At 36.2% G+C, this 18,605-nt stretch overlaps 4 protein-coding genes across 4 annotated transcripts; 1 reads left to right on the forward strand and 3 right to left on the reverse strand.

Annotated features, from left to right (window-relative positions):
• The first annotated feature begins 285 nt into the window (after positions 1-285).
• LOC144667308 (melanocyte-stimulating hormone receptor-like) lies at positions 286-1,317 on the forward strand. The gene has a single exon (XM_078528698.1). The coding sequence runs from the start codon at positions 286-288 to the stop codon at positions 1,315-1,317; it is 1,032 nt and encodes a 343-aa protein (XP_078384824.1).
• A 1,732-nt stretch (positions 1,318-3,049) lies between these two features.
• Positions 3,050-11,084, reverse strand: LOC144628177 (uncharacterized). The gene is made up of 3 exons (XM_078486240.1): positions 10,148-11,084; positions 5,584-6,035; positions 3,050-3,586 (listed from the first exon to the last, which is right to left on the reverse strand). Exons 1-3 carry the CDS (start codon positions 11,053-11,055, stop codon positions 3,120-3,122), a joined length of 1,827 nt encoding a protein of 608 aa, XP_078342366.1. The 5' UTR covers positions 11,056-11,084; the 3' UTR covers positions 3,050-3,119.
• A 2,880-nt stretch (positions 11,085-13,964) lies between these two features.
• On the reverse strand, positions 13,965-15,191 carry LOC144628027 (melanocyte-stimulating hormone receptor-like). The gene has a single exon (XM_078486077.1). It carries the CDS (start codon positions 15,120-15,122, stop codon positions 14,178-14,180), a length of 945 nt encoding a protein of 314 aa, XP_078342203.1. The 5' UTR covers positions 15,123-15,191; the 3' UTR covers positions 13,965-14,177.
• Positions 15,192-17,799: 2,608 nt separating this feature from the next.
• Positions 17,800-18,249, reverse strand: LOC144667309 (adenosine receptor A2b-like). The gene has a single exon (XM_078528699.1). It carries the CDS (start codon positions 18,247-18,249, stop codon positions 17,800-17,802), a length of 450 nt encoding a protein of 149 aa, XP_078384825.1.
• Positions 18,250-18,605: the final 356 nt, after the last annotated feature.

The raw sequence follows: 18,605 nt of genomic DNA on the forward strand, positions 1-18,605 counted from the left end.
GTTTATATTGTGACCCAGAAAAATAATAAAATAGGATATGATAATTATATTGGGTTGAAAGAAATGTTGTCCATTTCACTGAATTACAAGTGTTTTCTTATCACCAGATGGGTAAACAAATACCTTATAAATATTAAACATACATTTTAAGTCCTTTCTCTATCGAAAAAAAAAACGAGCTGCGGCAACGATCTGCGAAGCCAACGAACCAATTATTTGCCTTACTTAGCAAGAATATCTTTGATTCTATCGAACTTCTTCTAAATCAGTTAAGTATTCTCAAATATGATGGAAAACTTGACGACAAACTTCACCAACTCAGATGGACCAAGCTATAAAACAATACAACGAATAGCTTGTACACCTTCCATACACGGAGAATATTATTTCTATTCGTTAACAGCTGTCAATATTCTTCTCGCCATCACCGCTTCACTGGGAAACGCTCTTATCCTTGTTGCTCTTCAAAAGGAGTCTTCTCTTCATCCGCCGTCTAAACTAATGTACCAATGTCTAGCAGTCACAGATCTTTGCGTTGGTGTTTTCGCACAACCTCTCTTTGTCATTCAGCTGATGTCTGCAGCACATCGACGAATTCAACTTTGCTTTACCGTTCTAAGCATCAACGATGTGACAGGTGCAATTTTCAGTGGAGTGTCCTTGCTCACAATCACTGCAATAAGTGTGGACAGACTTGTCGCTCTCTCTTTGGCACTGAGATACAGACAAGTCGGCCAAGTTATAACTTTGAGGCGAACACGCATTGTGGTGGTTTTCATTTGGGTTTTTAACATTTCCACCAACAGTTTAAGAAGCTTTTGGAGCTACTTTTTAATCTCAAGAGTAATTTCTGTTGTCATTTATTCTTCTCTAGCAATCTCAGCACTCTCTTACTTGAAGATCTATGTGTCACTTCGTCAACATAACAATGCAATGCAAGACATTGTTCGGCAAGGACGTTCGAACAGAGAGGGAAATTCACCGTACATTGGACGGTACAAAAAGACAGTGTCCACAGCATTATGTGTTCAGTTAACAATGATAGCTTGTTATGTTCCTTATGCAATAGTTGTCGCTATGGCACGCCACTCTACCGCGCTTAACCTTGCTGTTCGACTGGCAATAACATTTGTATTTTTAAACTCATCTCTGAACCCAATTCTTTACTGTTGGAAAATTGACGGAGTCAGACAAGCAGTGAAGGACATAATTAAACAGTTGTGTAAGTCCTCGAGTTCGGATCTGCAATCATTTCCTAAAGTTGACGTTAACAGAAATGCTGGAGAAATAAACCTTTTACACTTTAACTCACTTTAGAAGCCATAGTAACTGAGATATGTAACGTTTGTGAGAACTGATTTTGTGCAAGAGCTATAAGAGTAACAGTAGTTTTCTTTTTTCATGAAACATTTCGGGATTCACATTAGACCTCATTTTATCAGTTTTGCATCGAAATACAGTAATATATATTCTGTTATCGTAAATCTAGGTGTAGGTTTTGTTTCAATGAAGCGGCTTTTAGGGCAGCAATACAATGTGCACAGCATGATAAACAGCACTACATGAAAGTACTGCTCAATAACCTTCATTTGAATGGTCACACACTAGGTTTAATCAACGTAACCACCTTGTACAGTAAAATAAACAATATCATATGAAAGTATGAGAAATCAATTCGTTAATAATTTTCAATATCAATAATAGGTTTTTAATAGTTTGTTAACAGAAATCCAGGGAAGATAAATTTAATAAAATTAATGCTTTGGGAGCTAATATAATTATAGCTGCTGGACTAAAGCTAGTTGGATATATATTTTTTATTTTGCATCTGCTCTAACAGGACCAATGAACTATTTCAGAGTTTCCAATATTTGCTTAGTTGTACAAAATTTTAACTGAGTTGTCCAGATACTATTATAAATAATTTTTACCTTTTAGTAATAATAATGATAATGGTGATGATAACTATGAGCTTTGTTATGATGGCACAATTAAAAAAATGTGCTTACAACTTCGTAGATTGTATACTTATTATTATAGCTCGACAAAATAAGAGATTTTATTTTAAAGGTCATTGACTTTTTAATACAGCTCAGAAATTATTTTATTTGTATTCACTGGTAAAATATACGGTACCACACAATGAAGCCCCACCTTGTACAACACAATTATAATACTACGTGAAAGTATTAACCTCTTATTAACCGAGCGCGACGGCCGTACTGGGGAATATTGGCCCGAGGTTGTGGCAGTACGGACAAAAACGACCGAGGGCCAATATTCCCCAGTATGGCTCGAGCAAGCTAGGTTAGTAAGTAGTTTATTATATGGCACTCGAGCCATGATTGTTTATTTTTCTGTCAAAAAGCACTTCCGGTCACTTGGATTCAAAGGGCTTCCTCCGTAAAGTGCAGTATGATGACGCGAGCAACTCAGAAAGAACAAGCTTCCACGAATTTGAAAACAAATTTATTGATCGTGACGAAGAAGACGAATATTCACCAAGCAGATTTTATTATTCTAAAGATCGGGAAAGTTCTGATGTAGAAACTGAAACAGGCATTACTGAAAGCCAGAAGGCCGCTCGGCTAACCAAACTGAGGTTTCTTGGCCATCATTCTGCGTTGAAGTTGAACGTCTCAGCTCCCCAGCGTAACTTTCGGCTTTCGTCTCTGGCTCGTAACCGAAGTGTAAGGGTAAATTTAAAAAAAACCAAGACAGTTGTATGAAGTGCCCACTGGATTGGAGTCGCTTAATTCTCTCGCTTCAAAAAGAGCATCTTTCCTTCGCCGTACTTCGCCATTCACAAACTTGAAATTAAGGGACAACTATTTAATTTTTGAGGGGAGGCTGCACCATCCATGTTTTCCAGGTGGGGCTTGCTTGAATTTTTTACCCGTGCTCTTTTGCACGATTTTTTTCTCGCACTTTTCTTATGCAAGAGGTTTTTCTTAATTGCCACGCCCCACCGCCCCACTCCCGTCGAAATTTAAATGGTCCGTTCCTAAAAACACATGAATTGGTTTGACTCGGGTAGTGAAAGGGTTAACATGCAATCTAAGACTGCGATGTGTTGATCATGCGGCAGAACCCTCTAAGCTCATGCGCAAGGGTACTTTTTAAAAGCATGGGGATACCACTAATCGTAGTGCACTTCTGAGCTCTTCATTACGTATTAAATAAAGAAAAGGATTTATAGATGAATTGAGATAAGTCATCGTAAATGCCCAGGGATAGAGAACATCATAGATTTTGGGAAACGACGATTGTAAAATCAACTTTATCACCAGCATTGGCCCAAGGCAAGCCACCAGGACCACAACAACAATGGCCATGTCTACAGCTACCTTCTTTTCCCGCCTAAATATGACTGAGAGCTGCTGCGCGTCAACTTGGCCGACTATTTGGTTGTTATGGCGACGGATTGCGAGGAACATCCTGATGTGATTGATCACCGGAAGTAAGATGAACAGCATAGCGGAGGTCAACTGTAGAATGTACCCGAGGTTTCCAGGAAGGATGAAGTGTATTAAAATCGTCAGCAAAAGCCAAGCTGTTCCAGTGATAATTGTGGCCTTGGCAGCATCTGTTGAGGAAAATTTAAGCGTTATCTTCGGCTAACTTATCATTCTCCTTGTTAAAAGAAAGAAAAAGAACGTATAATGTGATTTCCGTTTTAGAACACTTTTCAACAAAGAAGTCACCCAATATAAAAAGTAAAATGTGATAGGATGACAAAGCCGGGTTTACACAGGCAATTTTTATGTGACAAATATATTTGATCGTGTAGATGACACAACAATTATTTGTCTGCAGTCCAAAGTTTAGTGCGCCATTAATGACATTGGACAGCAGAGATACACACAGAGATACGCGCGCACAGTACCATTGGAAGATTGTGGATCACACATGCTGTCGCAAAATTTGCCACATTTTATGTAACGAGTCGTCTTCACGAGCAATTTTCCTATGTGGCAACTTTTATTTGTCACATAAAAGCTAACACGCCAGCTTGTCAACAAATATAATTTTCACATACAAATTGACAAATTTCTCTCATCTTTACGAGAAAATAAATGTTGTCACATAAATATTGTTTGTGTAAACTCGCCTTAACTCCAGATGCATATAGGCGTCACAAATTGAGTTCTAGAGGGGTGGCAAGTAAATATACCTTTAGCTCCAGTCATAAAATATATGAGATCAGTGTCGCGACAAAAAGCTTTGTAGTTACCAGAGTATAAAGAACAGAAATAACAACAGATCAGGCTAACGTACGCGCAATCACGTGGATCGTTTACAATCAACCGTGTCCGCAACATTGTGTCCTCTTTTGCCATCACCTTTAAAGGGACAGTGTCACCGTGATATTTAGTACTACTTGAAAATGCTATTTTGTTATTAATTCCAAAATAGATTAAAATTTATAACGTTTCACATTCACCTATTTCGCCCGCGGATTCTTTTTCCCCCGTCCACTAGCCCCAGAGTTTCCTAGATGAATATAATTTTCAACCGTCACATTTCGTAACTAATTTGAACGATTTCGGTCAAAGTTCGGTTTGAAAATAGGGTCAGTTTCATGAGCAAATTAGGATTTATAAAAAAGGAAAGCAGGTTTCAAATCTTTCACCCTTTCAAAATCGACACGTGTTTATTGCGTCCCCACTTTCGCCTTATGCATAAGCCTCGTACGATCTGGAATTAGCTAACTGTTATGCACGTTCATCGGGTAAGTACGTAAGTTATGCGAGCATGTTTGTCTTAATACGATAACAAAAAATTGAAAAGCATTTTTTTTCTGTCTAGCATGTTTTTTTTTTAGATAGCTTCGACCCGTTCGTGCCATAAGAAGTTAAACGGATGTAAAAGTTACAAACGAAGGCTGGTTTGGGAAGCGTGTCTTATCGCACGCGTGCGTGCCATATCGCACGCGTGTCCTTTCGCACGCGTGTCATATCGCTCGTTAAGCGTGCCAAATAGCACACTTCTCTTAAATAAAAGCTTTAGCGTGCGAAACAATATCAACCGTGCCATTCTTTGTTTTACTTATTAAATATGCGCATATCCGTGCGATGTGTGACACGCTTAGCGTGCCGTGCCATGACACGCGTGCCCGTGCGTTCACCTTTTTCACTGTTTTCCCGTGGAGGGTCACAAATAATCTACTCATAGTGGCCTGGCATTGCTAAAATGTACTGTACTAGTCATGAAAAGTGTCCAAAGGTGGTTTGACTACGAACGAATAGGACAGTAGTGGCCTAAAACTTTAAAAATTAAATTTGACAATGTTACTTGCAAGAAAACTACTTTTAAACCCTTGATTATATTTATTCACACCTTGTAAAATGAATTTGTTCAAAGGTTATTTTGTTGATCACTGAGTGCACCCTAAAAATTCTGTCATAGGTAACACAAAAAGTTATAAGAATTCTCGTGATACCGCCCCTTTGAGCTCCCAAATTATCTTTTAACAGTCGCGATCGGCGCCTTTTTGCTAACAAGGTATCTACCTACGCATGCTCCATTTCTGTCAAAATGGCTACCATAATCGGTCTATTTGTAACCTAGCAACCAACATACCTTTTTTACTGACTTGTGCACGATACGCCATGGGATTGGCCAGTGCACGCGCTCGATCGAAGCTAATAAGCGTCAAGATAGCAAAGGACCCTCCTGTGGTGAAGGTGTTAAACACATATCGCGATTCGAACAGCTCAATTTGGAAGTCACATGACTGGCGGGCGCGATGCAGCATAAGACGCCATATGAAAAATAGCGGTTGTGACGTCATGGCTGTCAAGCAGTCAGCCGCAGCCAGGCTACAGAGGAAAACATGGCTGGGTCTTTGAAGGGTCGGAGTTTTGACTATTGTGACGATGATGGCGAGGTTGCTAAGGAACGCGAAAATACTCAGAGGTACGTTTGCAGCAACGGCAAGAGCATCGTTCATGTAGGATGCGCTGTTGTTGGCAGGAAACGCCACCCAGACTGGCAGTCCGCATACGGTGGTGGCGTTGGGCTGGTTGGTCATTCTAATAAAATTAATATTAATGATAATCATCATCATCATAACCATCATTATTATCATCATCATCATCATCATCATCATTATCATTGTCAACATCATAGTTTTTCTGAAACTTTTACTTTTCATCGTGAAAACACTCAATTAAAATTTTTTTGGTCTAGAGGGGACTTCTTTTATTAAAGGCGACGTTTCTAATAGTTTTGCTATTCTTTAGTTCTTGTAACCAAAAAAGTCTATAATTGAATAATAAAATATGCGATATAAAAGATGGTACAAAACTTCCAGCCCTGCACGAGAATGAAATTGCCAAAAAAATGTTAAGATGTTTTAGTACTTGTGTATGCTCAAACTTGAAACTTTGGCTATGTTATCCATTCTTTCGTATCTATGAATGTGTTAAGAATTTTCTTAAGAGTACAAAGTACGGTTCGATGTTAATAATAATGAACCAACAGTAGACATTCAAGGAACAAAACTGGTCCAAAAAGTAATTGCTGTAAAATACGACGCACAACTTAAAGTGGGAAGAACCACAAAATCCAGTTAGAGATTCACGGATTCGTGAATTTTTAAAACGGGTGTTACCTTCCTTTACCAAAATTTTCGTAAATGGATTGTGAATCCAAAAAATTTACGCTTCAGCTTAATTTAATCGATTGAATCTAAATCCGGATCTTAAAGATTCAGATCATGGTGTTTCTTTAGGAAAGGATTCGAAAGAGTGCTTTTGCCAGCGGTCTACGCTGTGAAAATCCGCTAGTTGTTAAGGGACGTATTTTTTAACAATTAATTAAGGGTAATAAAAGGTCGTTGTAGCTTATAGCTTCAGTGTAATCTATATTATTATTTTCCGTTATCGCGGTCGTTCATCACTGAATACAATGATATAGAAACAAGGGCGAAGAAATTGTGATCGCAGTTTTGATATTTTTATTGTTCAGGGATGTTTAATTTTGTTTTCTCTCCTTGCCCGTGTGTCGCTAAATATTTTTGCGTATACAGTGTAATTTAGATTCACGAAACTAATTTCCCTATGTTTTAAATATAGTATGAATTGGATCAGACTAATAAACATTTACAGGCTAGAATGATAAAAAATGGTCTAAATAAATTTACGTCTAATACCAAGTGGCCGTGTTAAGATCAATAACTTAATAATGGTATTAAAAAAATCAATAAAAGGGAAGATACCGCAATGTGACTAAAATGCTATGAGATCAATGCTTCTATGAATTCCAATAATTGTATAAATTTTCTTATAGCATCTGATTTTAATTTGATTCGTATTTTTTAACTCTTTTTAGAAGTTGTCTGATCGTTTCTCGATACCGGATCACTCAATGTAAAAATCTAAATCTTAACAGATCGTCACAAAGCTATTAACTAGGAATGAAAAATTTCTTTTTTCCGGGCTGTCCACATGCAATTGACTCTAGTAAATTAAAATTCACCTTTCATTCTCAACAGAGAAAAACAGCCTTTTTCCAGTTATAGAAAATATAGGAATTTTTTAAATTGTCAATGAAAGCGAAAAAAAATCAGAAAAAAATGCTTCTCACCTCTGAATGTTAGTTGCTGCACCTTATTACGAGAGGAATCACTGTCTGTTTGTCAAACTGCAGAGCCACATTAAGTATAAGAATCACCCTGTTAGAAAGCACGCACTGCAAGCCGAACTTCTATAGCTCGATGGAAACACCGAACTAGCACGTGCTGTTGACGTAATTGATGACTAAAGCAAGGAGAATTTACATTTTGCTAATCTATATAAACGAATGGTCTTTTTCTCGCAGTATTTTGTAAAATAATTAGATTGCATTTTCCTTGTTTCTATCGAGTTAAAGAAACACTCGTGAAAGTTTGGGAGAGCTCGAAAAAGCTGTGGAAACACTCGCCTATACGGTTTGTTTTCCCAAATTTCTCATTCTCACAAACTTTCACTATATTTTCTATAACTCAAAAGAAACACGGAAATTGTTTTTCGGTTGTTTCTTAACAATTAACATGCCGTAATTAGAATTTGATTTCGTGAAACTTGCAACCGCCAAAGAGAAAGCCCTTAAAATCATTTCGGTGTTTGCGGCACTCTACGGAGTGCAAAAATAAGAAACAATGTTTTAAAAAATATATCGTAACTATCTTTAATGACAAAAGGGGGCCGGATTAATATTTAAATCGGCTTACTTACCGAAAGTCAAATTAATTTATCGACTAGTTTAATTAACTCTTTAGTTCATGAGTAGATAAGTTGATCAGCTGTGACCTTCCCATCTTCAATAGATCACGTACGTCGTAAAGGGATTGACTGTATTCAGAGTTTAACATTTAGCATCTAAACAATGAAACACAAGCAAATTATACTAATATAGTCATGTCCCCTACGACACAGTTTCTTCATTTAATTTTCAGCGAGGAAAAAGAAGCCAGGTGCTATTTTGACAGAAGCAACACATTATCGACGTAACGGGATTTCTTACTGATTATTCGCTCACTTTACCCTCTCTATACAGTATGTACAGTAAGGGGAGAAAACAATTTTTATTGTATAAAATTGCTGCCGCAAATATAAACAACTGTTTGGCTCGGCAGACAAAATTAATCCCAAGTTGTTCCCATAACTAAGTAATAAATTTTAATTGTATCCCTCGGAGCTTTTGCGGCAAGGTAGCGGTTACCTTTTTTGGTTTTGCTACACGTCATTAACTCATTATACGGTCTTTTTTATTACTAGCGGCTGCGTTAAGAATAAACTAAGCGTAAAACCGATAAATGTTTGTCATGGCATATGGTCAAGTTCACGCGCACAAATTGGATAGGTTTTGGTTTTTTTTTTTTTTTTTTTTGGACAATTTGAGTGTCCGACAACCGACGAAAACCGATTTTGTTGTTTTTCTTCGGTGCAAACAAACTACATCGTGTTGCCATTCCACCTAACAGTTAGTTATAGAAGTTAGTGAGAAATGGATGTTTTAAACTTCTCCCTTGAAAACCATATTTTGCTGGAATAATTCCCGTCCGTCTCCAATAATATTTCAACTACAATTAATTCCGAAGAAAACACGACGTCTCGTACTTATTCATTGATAAAACATTTATGGAACTTTCTACCAAATTATAAAAAATCATTTTCTCGCTCGTCTTTTAAAGCTTTTCTAGCTTTAATCAATGATCTTTTAAACTGTTAGTCTAAATGATGATTGTATTTTTTATTTACAAGCCAGTAAAAGTTTACTGGCTTGCAAATAAAAAATAAAATCATCATTTAGACACCAAACATCATTAAAATGATGTTTGGTGTTGATTATATTATCGACCTTCGTATATAGTTACAATTAATTTTGGTTTCTTAGTGCGCCATAATAACACCGGAATAATTATCAACATTGCCTTATTATCATTATGGTGATTATCATAATAACACCAAAAAGCAGTTGTAATTAAAACTTTTAGACAATTTATTATTTTGACAGCTCAATTTCAATAATTTACGCAAAGCAAATATAAGAGAATTCTAATTGATATCACTTTTTATCGACGCCTTAAGAAATGATGTACTCATATCATCCTTCTGAAAGCTTAATTAATTTTATTTTGAGTGCAGATGCAATTAGCTTTAAGATTACAGAAGGTTTCGCTATTCAGTCCAACCTAAACTTCACCTATAAGCTTACACTCAAAACTGAAATCTTCCATACAATATTGTTACCCTTCGGATCCAACGGCTATTCCTTACGTTTCCTTGTAATGACTCTCCTAAAGTTCTAACTAAGCAAATTGCACAACTTACACACAAAACTGAAATCTTCCATACAATATTGTTACTCTTCGGATCCAACGGCCCTTTTTTCCCTAATAATTCTCCTAAAGCTCTAACTAAGGAAATTGCTCAACTGTTTCAATATGTCCTCCACTTTAAGATTACAGAAGATTTCGCTTTTCAATCAAACTTAAACGAATCAAACGCTAAACTGAAAACAAAAAAAATTGAAACAAAAACTTTTATATAAGCTTACACACAAAACTGAAATCTTCCGTACAGGACTGTTACATTCGGATCCAACAGCTCTATTCCTCCTAATTATTTCCCTAAAGCTCTAACTAAGGAAATTACTCAACTGTTTCAATATGTCCTGCACTGCACGCCTCACTCCATTGATTCTCCAACAGTAAAGAATCGGGTTCAAAGATGAGTTAACTGGGCCAAGAGTTCCTACTAAAAGAGTTGCGAGGTGAAGCGATGGAGAATAGCCCATGTCGTACTGCATACTGCTAATTATACCATAAGGTAGGTAACACGCTAACATAGCTAACTGAACACATATTGCTGTTGTTACTGTCTTTTTGTATCGTGCCATGTTCGGAGGATGCATCCCTCGTCCGTTCGGTTGTCTTTGCCGAAAAACGTCTTGTGTTGCATAGTGTTGACGAAGTGTTAGATAAATCTTCAGGTAGGAAAAAAATGAGATTGCTAAAGAAGAGTAGATGACCGCAGAGATTACCGTTGTTATTAAAACGTACTGCCAGAAAAACCTTAAAATGCTGACAGAAATGTTAAAAATCCAAAAGCAAATCAGCGTTGCTCGGATTCGCCTCAAAGTGACTGCCTGTCTGTATCGTAGTCCCAGTGATAGAGCGAGAAGTCTGTCCACGCTTATTGCAATCAATGTAAGCAATGCCACCCCAAAGAAGCTTCCACCAAGGGTTTCGATGATGCTCACAACGGTGTAACAGAGTTGTCGATGTTCATTTGCTGTAGAGAGCAATTGGATGACAAATAGAGGTTGTACAAAAACACCAACACAAAAATCCGTTACTGCCAGGCATTTAAACATTAGTTTTGTCGGCGGAAAAAGGGAAGTCTCCCTTTGAAGAGCAGCCAGGATCAAAGCGTTTCCCAGGGACGCAGTGATGGCGAGAAGAATATTTATAGCTGCTAGTAGATAGATATAATATTTCATGTGTGACAAACTTTTGCAAGTTACTGCTAGTATTTCTTCGTAGGTGAGCTCCTTCGTCGGTAACATTCGCCATTATGACTTTACTTGAAAGCGATTTCTCGATAATGCAGAATCTGTTCAATGTTTTACTGCTAAAGTAAAACACCTAACTGCTTCATCGGCTTCGAGATAGTTCTATTATTTTTTTCGGCAAGTGAAATAACTTTAAAAATATGTTTAATATTATGACTTTGGTATTTATTGACCCAGCTGGCGATGACGTATAGCGCACCTAAGTGATATAAACAATATTTCTCTTTCTCTAAACATATTAAGAACTGATAGATTTAAACTGAACCCTCGCTACAAAGCCTCTTTTCAAACAAGTAAGTTTAACCTGACCCAAAATGGTGTGATAAATAGTAAAAGAAAGTTCCTGTTGACCGTTTCTTGTCCTATTTGATTCTCATTCAAAGTAGAAAACAGAATTAAAATTTCTTTAATGAGTTTTGTCACAAACGGCGGATGTTTATCGTCTGTAATCCGTATTAATCTTCTTCAGTCGAAGGCACGTCACTTTCTTGTTTATTTTCGGTTTTGATTACCTCTTTGTTATTTCCTACCTTAGAAAAAAAACAATATATTTTTTAAGGTTTCCTTGAATTTAAAAGTAATTTTGCACATCAAAAAATTGTCTCCGACTGATGAAGACAAAGCTCCCTTAATGGCGATCTTGAGATAGAAATTTAACGGCAGGAAGGTTTTCTCTGCAAAAAAAATCAAAACTTGATTTAAATTAAATTTTTAATGGACAAAGTTTCTGGATTTGGCTCCACATGCAAAAAAATATGTTGCATGCTTTCCAATTTCTTGACGAAATGTGGAACGAAATATATTCAATATGAAAAACGCGCCTCAGGGATTGGATTCGATATTGAAGTCAGTGGTTCAATTCTAAGATGCGAGTTTCTGATCATCGTTTGAAAATTAAAGTCGTAATTGTTATTTATTTACGATGTCTCTAACATCTCCCAAGGAATAAATAACTGATAATAAGGAGTCCAAACTGTAGGGTATTGTTTTAATTGCTGATTTGGAAGGGTAAGCCAAACAAATTATGTTTAAAATATTTTCAAGTCATTCTTTTGCGGGGGTTTGATTTAATTTCATTTTATGTTAATAACTTACTAAACTGCTAAACGCGTCAAAGATGTAATCCTTGGAAAGAAAAGTAATTAATTAACTTTTGCATCCAACACAAATGTCAATTGTAATGAGGGAGTTTAATATTCTGTTCACCTTTGTATGACTTTCAGAATTCCACACAAGGTTCTTTCTTGACTCATCGCATATGGCAATTGGCTGTCAGTGGTCTTAACTTTCTTTGTTGTTCCCGCCAAGGTCGCGATAAAATGTTGTGCATTTATTAAATCTTTGTTTGCACAACGTTTCAGGCAAAACCAAGAAAACCACACTGTCACTTTTGCCCAAACCGGCAGGAAATATCATTTATCACGTTTTTTGTTGAAAAACATTTGATTGAAAGCTGTTTATAAACTATCCTTAAATGTTCATCAACGTCAAAATTGACGAAATATGGCTTAAGGTGATTCCACTGAAATAGAAGGAGTATTAAAAATTTTCTGAAACTTGGTCCAGGTTACAATTATGTTATGAGCATTAAAAAAATGAAATAAAAAATGGGGGTCACCGCGCTAGTTTTTGTGTAAAATGGATGGGCATTATAGCAAATATAAGACCCGCGAGATATATATTAGGAACCCTAGTAATCCAAATGGGGATCGCTATTGTTTCCAGAAAAAAACATTTTTGCATTAAAGAATTAGTCTAGTTCAACAAAATAGACTTTGATCTTATATTAAAAACCATTCTTATTGTACAGAAAGTAAGATAAGGAAAGAAATTTAAGATTTTGCTTCGTGCGCACGTTAACGGCACTACCTAAAAACGTGTTTTTTACAGCATTAAAATTAAAATATCTCAACGTAGAATTTTAAACTTTTTTTTAAATCGCGATATATTGTAGACAACAGTATGACATTTAAATAAATGCATTAAAAAATGGGGGTCACCGTGCTCGTTTAAGAGAAAATGACCATTTATTTCCTTACCGAGCTTAGCCTAAAGGGAATCTCGTAGTGTTCTGTCTGCGCGCGCGCTCGTGCGCGCGCTAAATGACGCGAAAACATATGCGCAGAAAGGATGCGCAATGCAATACCGTGGAATCACCTTAAAGGTAACATAAAGTTTCCAACTGTTGTCAGATAGGGTACAGATTAAGCACCGGACCTTTTCGGTATTTTTTAGTCTCTTTAGTCGCTAGATGTAATATCAGGACCTTTTAAACTCGCTAATCTAGAAAACAGCACGTCCCACTTTTTTTCTCACTGCTTATGGGTCCAACTAAATTTTCAGTTAAACAAAAAAGTTAAAAAAGAACCTGGGTGATACGTTAACTAATTCTTTTTCGATCGCGAGATATTAAAGGACTTCTACAACATCTTATTTTAAAAATGAAAACGGGAGTCATCTTCGTTTTAAGAAATTAGATTTTATCCAAGTAGATTACGCACAGCTGCCAACTTCACTTAATTTATCAATACATTTATGACGGACGATTTCACATAGAAAAGGTTAATTCAGTAATCACATGCAGGTTACATCATGTAAATAATCTGATAAACCAGTTTTTATTTGTTGATTATTGTATATTGCCGTAATAGACCTTCAGGAACCACAACATGTCCATGAAAACATAAAAATAATATAAGTAAAAGAACGAATATGAAATTTCCTTCTTTGTTTCATATAGGCAACTGTTAAGGAATACCATATCATTCTTTAAATGAAATGCAATTTTGTTTTAAACATATTCTTAAGATGGAAGTGCGACAGTTGATTTACGACATTGTAACCGAAAAGTCAGGAGTAAAGTCTTCCGAATGCACTTTACAATGATTGACCCGAGAGCTATTACTACTTTGACCCCAACACACATATTATAAAAACTTCATTTCAATGTACGATTACCAGCTAACTCTTTATATATACCAGTTTGCAATTTTTGTAATAAAGTTTAAAATTAAAGTCAACTGGATCTTGACTACAAAATCTGTTTCAACTACATTGGAAAATACCTCAGATTTTGTTACCATGATATGCTCGGAATTTTACTAAAACCATTTCAGCTAACACTGAAGAAAATTACATGGGTGTGTTATCATATTCTTCACTGCTTGTCTAACACCGTTAATCTTCCAACAGTAAAGAATCGGGTTAAGAGATGAGTTTAATAATACAAGAGTTATTGTAAGTCTAACTGCTAGATTAAACGATGGTACATATCCACCAGCAAGCGCTATAGCGACAATAATACCATAAGGAAGATAGCAAGCTACGAGTGCTAACTGGACATACAGTGCTGTGGATACTGTCTTTCTGTATCGTGCTATATTCAGAAGATTCGTTCTCCCTTGGTTGGGTTGTCTTTGTTGAAAAATGTCTTGCGTTGCATAGTGTTGGCGAAGTGTTACATAAATCTTTAAATAACAGAACGCCGAGATTGCTAGAGAAGAATAAATTACCACAGAAATTACCCTTGAAATTAGAAAGTAATGCCAAAACCTCCTTAAACTGTTGGTGGAAATGTTAAAAATCCAAATGAAAATCACCACAAAGCGTGTTCGTCTCAAAGTTACTGTTTGTCTGTATCTTAAGCCCAAACGAAGAGCAAGAAGTCTGTCCACGCTTATTGCAGTTAGTGTAAGTAAAGAAACTCCGCTAAAACTTGAACCAGCGATTTCGTTGATGCTTACAACGGTGTAACAAAGACGTGGTTGTTCATATGTTGTAGAGATTAGCTGAATGACAAATACTGGTTGAGCCAAAATTCCAACGAAAAGATCCGTGACTGCTAGGCACTGGAACATCAGTTTTGACGGCGGATGAAGGGAAGACGGCTTTCGAAGAGCAGCAAGGATAAGAACATTTCCTAGGGTTGCAGTTATGGCGAGAAGAATGTTAATGGCTGCTAGTGAGTGTATAAGGTGATTTCCATATTGGGACGGTGTGCAAGCTAATGCTTGTATTATTTCATAGATTTCATCCTTGGTGAAGTTATTCGACATTGTCATTGAGAGTAGAAAAACTTTTAAGGTGACCCAAACTTACGCTTTGCTTATTAACCAGATATTTGCTTCATCGACTTTGCCTTGTCTTCTTTTTGTTCCGAAAGTGATAAGAAAAAGATAATTATGCTAAATATTTGTGAGTTTCCTATTTATACAGCTGTCTTTATGAGTGATATGACGTTAAATTGTGAAATACGTAATCAGTACTCTCTACTCAAACAGACTATTAGTTTTTTCATAGCATTTTAACAACGAGTATATATCATGAATAAGGCCGAAAACGATCATTTAATGTAAAATAGAGTTCGCGGACAATTTTCTTTCACACTTAATTAGCGATTAAAATTTCAAAATTGAAGTTTAATTCGCATGTTAATTATGCCATTATCTTAAATCCGGTTTTGTCGATTTCTGATTTATGTTTAAAATGTAATCTGAATTTTGAAAGGTTCTTTTTTCAACTGTAAGCACGTCAAAAAAATTACATTCAAACTTATAATAATTTATTTTTTTGTCGATTTGTGCAATTGAGCCGCAAGTTCCAACTGAACTTAAAAATTTTTGAACCATTCTTCAATATTCGATAGATTTGCCTGACGGGATAATTTGGAAAAAAGGCTTATTGCACGCGATGTTGAAATAGAGATAGGTCAAAACAAATGTAAATTTCTACCCTTCCTAAAAGATATAACACCTTTGGCCTAACAAAAGATCATCTTAGGAGTTCTAATTCATCAGAGTGTTTCTCATATTTCCTAATGGCCTTTTAGGGAAGTCTTTATGTTAAGTTAATTTTCGTTAAGTCTTTTCCTCCAAAAAAAATGTCAACAATAGCTGTTCACCACGACGCAAATAAAGATTTTAATATTTCATCTGGTTACCTTGACGTGCGTTTTACTTTGAATACATGTTTCGCCGCACGACTGAATTCTCTAAGCTTGTTTTCACACTGCGTCATCAAAACTCTTAATTTAAACTTATGGATGCTGACAGGCTGTTGTTTTGGAAAATTCTTGACATCAGTTTCACTAGTTTATTGGAAGAGTTTTGCTTTAGCAGAGTGTTTTGAAATTTGAGATAGCCTTATGCAAAGTGATCTGAAATGTTACAGAAACCTATATTTTTGCAATTAAAATACTTTCAGTTATGCTTATTCCGAGTTAAAAATTATAACTAAAATTTCCCAACACAAAGTTTCATGTCAATGGTGACAAATAACTGTTTTATTATTGGGGCGGACCCATACTAAGTTCTGCAATTTTCCAACCATTTTGTTTTTTTCTACTTAAACTGTGCCACTTGAAACAAAATTAACCAAATAAAACGTTAATGCCCAATTCCCTCTATGGCGCGCCTGCAGAGAATCATGGTAATTGTATTCATCGTTGCTAAGTTCGATGCTAAGTCTCGCGCATGGTTTAATTTGTAATCATATCTCTGTTATTTTATTATTTTTCTTAATAAGGGACTTGCTACTAACTTTTATTTCAAGGATATTTAATTAAATGTGATATAAAGTTAAAAAAAATCAAAAATGGCGAACTCAAGATGGCGGCTCTTTCAATATTAAAGACGTCATAATGACGTCAGTATTGTTATTGTTGGTTTTGACAACAAAAGATTAATATTTTTAGACACAAGAATCTTATGATACACGAGCCCGTTAAAAGGTTGTGGATATTCATTCAATCATAATGGAAATATCGTTAAATACTAGTTCAGCCAAATAAAATCATAAATGACGTCATATTACGTAAAAATGGCACCAAAGCAACTAGAGTTGTAAGAATTACTGTCTTCGTCATCTTATGTAAATTTGTTAACCATAGAATCGACTCTTTTAAAGTTACAGAGAGAAGAAAGCTTCTGAAGCCCTCCGGGCCCAGAATAATAAAAAGTCGCGGATTGGATTGGATTAATTGCTTCTTTGACCATTGTACACATCCCGGGGGTACTCCATATAGTGGTCTATACAGGGAGGCTCCGCCCGAAAGAGGTTCCTTTTTCAGGTTGCAGGTATATAAAAAGGTGATGCATTCACTTTAACGAATCAAACGCTAAACTGAAAAAAAATTGAAACAAAAACGTTTCTATAAGCTTACACACAAAAATGAAACCTTCCATACAGGACTGTTACATTCGAATTCAACAGCTCTATTCCTCCTAACTATTTCCCTAAAGCTCTAACTAAGAAAATTGCACAACTGTGCCAAGTATGTCCTTCACTGCACGCCTCACACCATTGATTCTCCAGCAGTAAAGAGTCGGGTTTAAAGATGAGTTTACTGGGCCAAGAGTTCCTACTAAAAGAGTTGCGAGGTTGAGGGATGGAGAATAGCCCATGTCGTACTGCATACTGCTAATTATACCATAAGGTAGGTAACACGCTAACATAGCTAACTGAACACATATTGCTGTTGTTACTGTCTTTTTGTATCGTGCTATGTTTAGAGGATGCATCCCTCCTCCGTTCGGTTGTCTTTGCCGAAAAACGTCTTGTGTTGCATAGTGTTGCATAGTGTTGACGAAGTGTTAGATAAATCTTCAGGTACGAAAAACATGAGATTGCTAAAGAAGAATAGATGACCGCAGAAATTACCGTTGTTATTAAAACGTACTGCCAGAAAAACCTTAAAATGCTGACAGAAATGTTAAAAATCCAAAAGCAAATCAACGTTGCTCATATCCGCTTCAAAGTGACTGTCTGTCTGTATCGTAGTCCCAGTGATAGAGCGAGAAGTCTGTCCACGCTTATTGCAATCAAAGTGAGCAATGCCACTCCGAAGAAGCTTCCACCACCGATTTCAATGATGCTGACAACGTTATAACAGAGTTGTCGATGTTCATTTGCTGTAGAGATCAACTGGGTGACAAATAGAGGTTGTACAAAAACACCAACGCAAAAATCCGTCACTGCCAGGCATTTAAACATGAGTTTTGTCGGTGGATAAAGCGATGACTTCCTTTGAAGAGCAGCCAGGATCAAAGCGTTTCCCAGAGACGCAGTGATGGCGAGAAGAATATTTATAGCTGTTAGTAGATAGATATAATATTTCGCGTATGGCAAACTTGTACAAGTTACTGCTAGTATTTCTTCGTAGGTGAGTCCTTCGTCGGTAACATTCGCCATAATGATTTTACTTGAAAGCGGTTTCTAGATAATGCAGAATCTGCTCAATGTTTTACTTCTAAAGTTAGACACCTAACGGCTTCATCGGCTTCAAGATAGTTCTATTATTTTTTCGGCAAGTGAAATAACTTTAAAAATATGTTTAATATTATGACTTTGGTATTTATTGAATCAGCTGGCGATGACTAATAGCGCCCCTAAGTGATATCATAAACAATATTTCTCTCTCTTTCCCTAAACATATTAAGAACTGAAAGATTTAAATCGAATCCTCGCTACAAAGCCTGTTTACAAATAAGTAATTTAGTGTGACCCAAAATGGTCTAATAAATTGTACAAGAAAGTTTATGCTGTTA

The sequence above is a fragment of the Oculina patagonica genome, chromosome 10 (genome assembly GCF_052425735.1).
Source record: "Oculina patagonica isolate OP01 chromosome 10, crgOcupat, whole genome shotgun sequence".
In the NCBI taxonomy this organism is placed as follows: domain Eukaryota; kingdom Metazoa; phylum Cnidaria; class Anthozoa; order Scleractinia; family Oculinidae; genus Oculina; species Oculina patagonica.